The sequence below is a fragment of the Sorex araneus genome, chromosome 3 (genome assembly GCF_027595985.1).
Source record: "Sorex araneus isolate mSorAra2 chromosome 3, mSorAra2.pri, whole genome shotgun sequence".
Taxonomy (NCBI): domain Eukaryota; kingdom Metazoa; phylum Chordata; class Mammalia; order Eulipotyphla; family Soricidae; genus Sorex; species Sorex araneus.
In genome coordinates, this window is record NC_073304.1 from 233,586,177 (window position 1) to 233,592,361 (window position 6,185).

The 6,185-nt window shown below is 64.5% G+C and overlaps 1 protein-coding gene across 1 annotated transcript in view; it reads left to right on the plus strand.

Annotated features, from left to right (window-relative positions):
- The window catches only part of TTYH2 (tweety family member 2), a 35,120-nt gene extending 32,391 nt beyond the window's left edge, over positions 1-2,729 (plus strand). The window contains 1 exon segment of the mRNA XM_055130925.1: positions 1,068-2,729. Coding sequence (XP_054986900.1) covers positions 1,068-1,151 — 84 coding nt within the window. The 3' untranslated portion in view covers positions 1,152-2,729.
- Positions 2,730-6,185: the final 3,456 nt, after the last annotated feature.

The window sequence follows — 6,185 nt, forward strand, 5'->3', positions numbered from 1 at the left end:
TGGGGAGGGGCTGGCAACAGCGCCCCCCAGAGGGACCCGCGGGAAGGCTCCACGCCCCCTGGGCGGCTGGAGCAGAGGGAAGTTCCCCGCGGGTGTGCAGGGCCTCCCCCGACCCGACCCGACCCCACCCTGGGCGCTGATCCGGGCCTGGGCTTGAACTCCCCCCCCGCCCCCCGTCGCTGTTGGGCTGCTTGTCGCGTCTGGCCAACGCTGAGGTCGTCTGTGTTATTTGCCTGTTTTGCTTTCCGGGTCACACCCGGCGATGCTCAGGGGTCACTCCTGGCTCTGCACTCAGGAATCACTCCTGGTGGTACTCGGGGGACCCTATGGGATGCCGGGGATTGAACCCGGGTCGGCCGCGTGCAAGGCAAATGCCCTACCCACTGTGCTTTGGGGAGGCAGCTGGAGCCCCTGCTTAAGCCCAGGCACCCCATGGCCCCTGAGCACCCCTAGGTGTGATGCTCCCCTAAAACTGATTTCATTTTTGATTCCCTTTTTTTGGGGGGGTCACACCAAGCGATGCTCAGGGGTTCCTCCTGGCTCTGCACTCAGGAATCACTCCTGGTGGTACTCGGGGGACCCTATGGGATGCCGGGGATCGAACCCGGGTCGGCCGCGTGCAAGGCAAGCGCCCCCCCTAACCCCCGCCCCACGGCTGTCCTGTCGCTCCAGCCCCAAAGTGGATTTCTTGACTCCCCTCCAGGCCCTTTGGCATGAGGGGAGGCAGGCGTGGAGCAGTGGCGGACCCCCTGAGTCGCAGTGTGTGTTGGGAATCTGGGTGTCTGGTCTGGGCGGGGGGGAAACCCTTAGCAGCCCCCCCCATCGGCGCATTCTCTGTGCCTTGTGCCGCTGGGCACTGTCCCGGCATTAACTGCTGTGGCCGTGGTGCCGTGGTGGCGGGTGTGTGGGCGTCTGCACCCGGGCCTCCAGGCTGCTCGGACCCCCTGTCACCCAGGCCCCCCCAGCCCATGTGGCCGGGGACGGAGCCTCACCCCGTCCACAGCACCCATCCCGGCTGGCGCGTGCGGGCTGCCGCCCGCCCTGACTCTCCCCTCCTCTGCCCACAGTACTCGCCCAGCATGCGGCCCGCCTACCTGTCCGTGGCCGAGGAACAGCACCTGCGGCACTACGGGAGCGAGTTTCCGGCCTAGCGCCCGTCGGGGCGTCCTGCCTCGCCGTCCGCCCTTCCGCCAGGGAGGAGCCGAGAGCATCGGGGCCTGGAGCAGACCAGACCGCCGGGACTGACGGCACGGGGGGGCCAGCTGGGGCTGGGGGAGAATCAGCCCCCGCAGACACCAGGCTCTCCGCTGCCCACCTGGCCCGCAGGTGCCCCCAGCCGGACACTGACCATCCATCCCCGCCGGACACTGACCATCCCCGCCGGAAGCTGGACATCAGGGCAGCTCACGCCTCTGTGCCCCCGGGCCTGGGGGCGTGGCAGGGGGTGGGGTGCCACCGCAGAGGGGCCAGACTCCTGCGGGTGGACGCGGGGCCTCAGCAGAGATGCACGTGCGGAGCCGGAGCCTGACCCGTCCAGTGGACAGCGGGGTGGGGCGGCCGCGGGCTCCGCCACGGTCTGACTTTGCAGCACCACCCTGGGCGGGAACACGGGCCACCGTCGACCCGCAGTCGCGGCCACTCTCTCGCCCCTGCCCCGCAGCTGGGCGTGGGCTGCGGCCAGCCCAGACTCAGGTATCCACGGACGCTTTGGTCGCCAGTTTAACTCCGCCTGTTTTTCCCCTTTTCCCAGTGTTTTCTCGATATGTTGATTATCCAAAGAACCGGCCCCCTTGCTCCACCCGGTTTCCACGCCCCGCTTGGCTTTCTGGCTTGGGCTGGTGAGAACTGACCCTTCACTGCGCCGGGAAGGCGAGTGGCCACAGGGGCGGACCCCCGGCTCCCGGCAAGGACGGATGGAGAAGGAAGAACAGAGAGACACCCCCTCCCACCCCCCCAGGCCACGGCCACACGTGCTGGCCGGCCCCGTCTCCGTGTCTCCCAGCAGGCGGCCCTCGGGGGGATGTGTGGGTACACCGCCACTGTCCCGGGACCCCCAGCACCCGGCACGCCTCCCAGCCACTGGGCAGCAGGAGGCGGTGAGGAGACCCCCAGCGTTGGGGTCTTTGGTGCTTTCAGCCTCCCGCCGACTCGGGCAGGGAGCCCACACTCCAGGTCCCCCCGGACGGGGACGCTGACCACAGCACTCGTGGCCCGCCGTGCCACGGCGGTTTTGCTTCCTAATGCCGGGCCCTCGGCCATGGGTGCGAGCCTAACGCCTGTCAAGCACACTCGCATCCCGGGTGCAGGAATAAAGCCCTCGCCTCGCCCCTGCCCGGCTCTGCCTCTGGGAGTGGGGGGGTGGAGGGGGGCAGAGGGTGGCCCCCCCAGCTGGGCTTGGCCAGGGGAGGCTGGTGACCCGTGAGGGACTCAGCAGGCTTCTGGCGGGCCCTCCAGTGCCCTCCCCCCAGCCCCACTATCGTTTTTTTGGTTTTGTCTTCTCACACCCGGAGGTGATCAGACTTTACTCCTGGCTCAGTGCTCCTGCCTCCGGGCGCAGGGCTCACTCCTGGCAGGCCTGGGGAGGTCCTGGGGATCGAACCCCAGTCAGCAGCGTGCAACAAGAAACCTGCCCACTGTCCATCTCTCTGGCCCCCTGCCCCCCATCTTCAGACTAAAGACAGGCCTTCCGCCGTAGCCATTTAAAATGTAATAAATGCAGCTTAATAGGACGGCCCGGCAGTTCTGTTTCCCCAAGGGTTGAAAGCAGGACTCTTTTGTGTGCTTGGGGGCTGCGACCCTGTCTGTTTGTTATGGGGGGATGGGGGCTGGTCACTCCCGGCTGGGGGGCAGAGCCAGGCCCGCGTGCTAAGGCCCCCCAGCTCTGAATCAGCATCTTTTTTTTTTTTTTTTTGCTTTTCGGGTCACACCCGGCGGTGCTCAGGGGTCACTCCTGGCTCTGCACTCAGGAATCACTCCTGGTGGTGCTGGGGGACCCTATGGGAAGCTGGGAGTCGAACCTGGGTCGGCCGCGTGCAAGGCAAACGCCCTCCCGCTGTGCTCTCGCTCCAGCCCCTAAAGCAGCATCTTGGAGAACTGTTTGTACATCGCATTATTCACAGGCACAGGCGAAGGCGAGGCTGGAGAGAGCCACACTCGCCACTCGCCGCACACGCAGCGGGGCCGGCCGGGTCTTCCTGCCACACACAGCTCCTGGGAGCATCTCCTGCAGGGATCCCCGAGCCCACCCCCCGCCCCCAAAAGACCAGAGGCCACCGGACCGCTCAGCAGTGGGACGATCAATGAACCGATTGGGTCTCTCCGTGCGCACGCTGGAACATTCTTCGGTCTCACGAAGGAAGGACGTGCGTGATGGGCGGCCTCACGTGGGGGGACCGTGAGGGTGTCGTGCTCAGAGCCACCCGCTGACAAGTACCGGGCCAGTTTGTGGACACGAGGTCTTCAGTAGAAGGCCGGCACACAGGGAGGGGGGCGCAGGGGAGGGGCGAGGTGCTGTTTCCTGGGGGGGAGAGTTTCAGTCTTGCAAGAGGAAAGGGATTTGGAGCTGATGGCTCTGGTGGGCGCGCAAGGCCCTGAGGGTCTTCATTTCCCCCAACTGCCCACTTGAAAACAACGTCAAGGCGGCCAACTTTACGTGAGGTGCAGTTTGCCACTTTTTTTATTCCTGCTTTTTGGGTCACACAGGTTGGTGCTCGGGAGTTAGTCCTGGCTCTGCACTCCGGGATCACTCCTGGCGGTGCTCGGGGGACCATATGGGATGCCCGGGTCAGCCGCATGCAAGGCAAACGCCCTCCTGCTATTTTTTTTTTTTAGCGAGGGTAAAATGGACCAGAGCAATAGTACAGCAGCTAAGACTCTCCTGCCTTGCACTCGGCTGACCCGGGTTCCATCCTTCGAATCCCACATGGTCCCCCAAGCCCCATCAAGAATGACTCCTGAGCACCGCCAGGTGTGACCAAGAACCAAAATAATGATAAATAGGGGCTGGAGCGATAGCATAGTGGGTAGGATGTTTGCCTGGCACGTGGCTGACCCAGGTTCGATCCCCAGCATCCCATAGGGTCCCCTGAGCACCGCCAGGAGTAATTCCTGAGTGCAGAGCCAGGAGGAACCCCTGTGCATCACCGGGTGTGACCCTAAAAAGAAAAAAAAATGATAAATGGGGGCAATGTGAGGGACAGCACAGCAATTTTATGGGGGGAGGGAGGCTGGGGGAGGCTCCGGGTCAGGGAGCTGCTGTGGATACAGAATTTCAACCGTCAAGGCTGGAGCAAGACGAGACAGTCCCGCGGGAATAGCGTTTGCCGTGCACATGGCAGACCCAGGTTCCATCCTGACACCCCATACGGTCCCCCAAGCACCACCAGAAGTGATTCCTGGGTGCAGAGCCAGGAGTCACCCCTGGGCACTGCTAGGTGTGGTCCAGCAGCTAAGACAAAAGAAAGTGATTTCAGTTGTCAGCGCTGCCAAGAAAACAGTCTTCGGTTACCAGTTCCCACCCCCCTCCCTCCCTCCCGCCGGACTGGCTGTGCGTGCTCCTAATTCTATGACTTCATGCAGGCTCCGGGGCGGCTGAGGGGGGTCCTGCCAAGGGGTGACGCCACCATTGTGCCCTTGGCACTGGAGGCTTGCAGGTCTGAGCGGGGGTGGGGTGAGGAGAGCCTGAGAAGTGTGGGAAAACGCTGCTTCCGACCTTCCCACAGCCCCCAGCCCAGCCCCTGTCTGCAGGGGGCCCGAGCAGGGGCGGCAGGCGGAGGGGGTCTCTGGTTGCAGAACCACCCAGTGTGCTGGCCCTCCTGGAGCCCTTATCTGCATCCGATTCGCCTCTGCCCAAGGCGGCTGTGGGGGGCAGCTCTCTCCCCCCTGCCCCTTCATCCTCTCCTGCCCACCCCTGTCTCCCCCCTGCCCCTTCATCCTCTCCTGCCCACCCCTGTCTCCCCCCTGCCCCTTCATCCTCTCCTGCCCACCCCTGTCTCCCCCCTGCCCCTTCATCCCATCCTGCCCACCCCTGTCTCCCCCCTGCCCCTTCATCCCCTCCTGCCCACCCCAGGGCGCCCCCACTCAGATGCGAATATCTTTTGGAGGTTGGGCAGCGTGGCCCCAATGAAACCTTTTATATCTGCCCCCCAGAAGATCAGGGTACATTGCTTGAGATGTCGGGGGCGGGGGGGGGTGTCTCCTACTTCCTGTTTCACTGGTTCTCCCCAAATCCCCTAGGAAGTTTCCAGGCATCTGAGACCCCTCTGCACCAACCAGGGCTGACCCTCACTTCCCACCCCTGTAAAACAGTCCCCCACCCCCACACCCGACACCTGCGCACGCGCGCGCGCGCACGCACGCACGCCTTCCTTCCAAGACACCCGCCCCTCCCTGGCTCACCCATGACCCCCCACCCCATCCCCCACAAATCTGGAATGTTCTCCCACGCCTTCCCTCTTGGACTCTCAGCCATTTCTCAAGCTCGGGCTCCACCCCCAAACTCTGAGCTGACACGTTCCCGCCTCTGCCCCGCCCCCCCAACCCCCTGGCTGGGCACCCCCTCCTGAGCTCAGGCTGGCCCGCCGCCCTGCGGTGGAGGGGCCGGAGCTGGCCTTGCTCCAGGCGGCCACTCTGCCGTGGGCACCGGGCTGGGCAGCCCCCTGAAGTCCAGTGATCCTAAGCACTTCCGCTTGCGTCTTAGGAAAGGACGGCCACCTGCCCAAAGGGCCACCATCAGTTGGTGCCCCGTCTTCTAGCCCCCGGGTCGCCCTCGGTCCTCTCGCTCTGGCCACTTTTCCAGGAGTTTAATGCAGCGGTGTCAGACTTGAGGATGTTCCTACAATGCGCAGGACGTGGACAGGGGCAAGGAAATGGCCAATGGCTATTCCTGATGGCAAACAAGTAGCTGTACCTGTTTTTTTTTTTATTTTTTGCTTTTTGGGTCACACCCAGCGATGCTCAGGAATCACTCCTGGCAGTGCTCGGGGGACCCTATGGGATGACGGGGATCGGGACCCCCTCGGAGAAGACTTTCCCAACTCTTCACCCACCGGGGCCTTGGACTCCCTGGCCGTGTGGCTGGGCCACTGGCGAGCCGGCGCGGGCCAGCGGGCTCCGGGGTCACGTGCCGCGGCCGGCCCCGCCCCCGCGGCTCCAGGCCCGGCCGGGGTTGCTAGGCGACGCGCGGA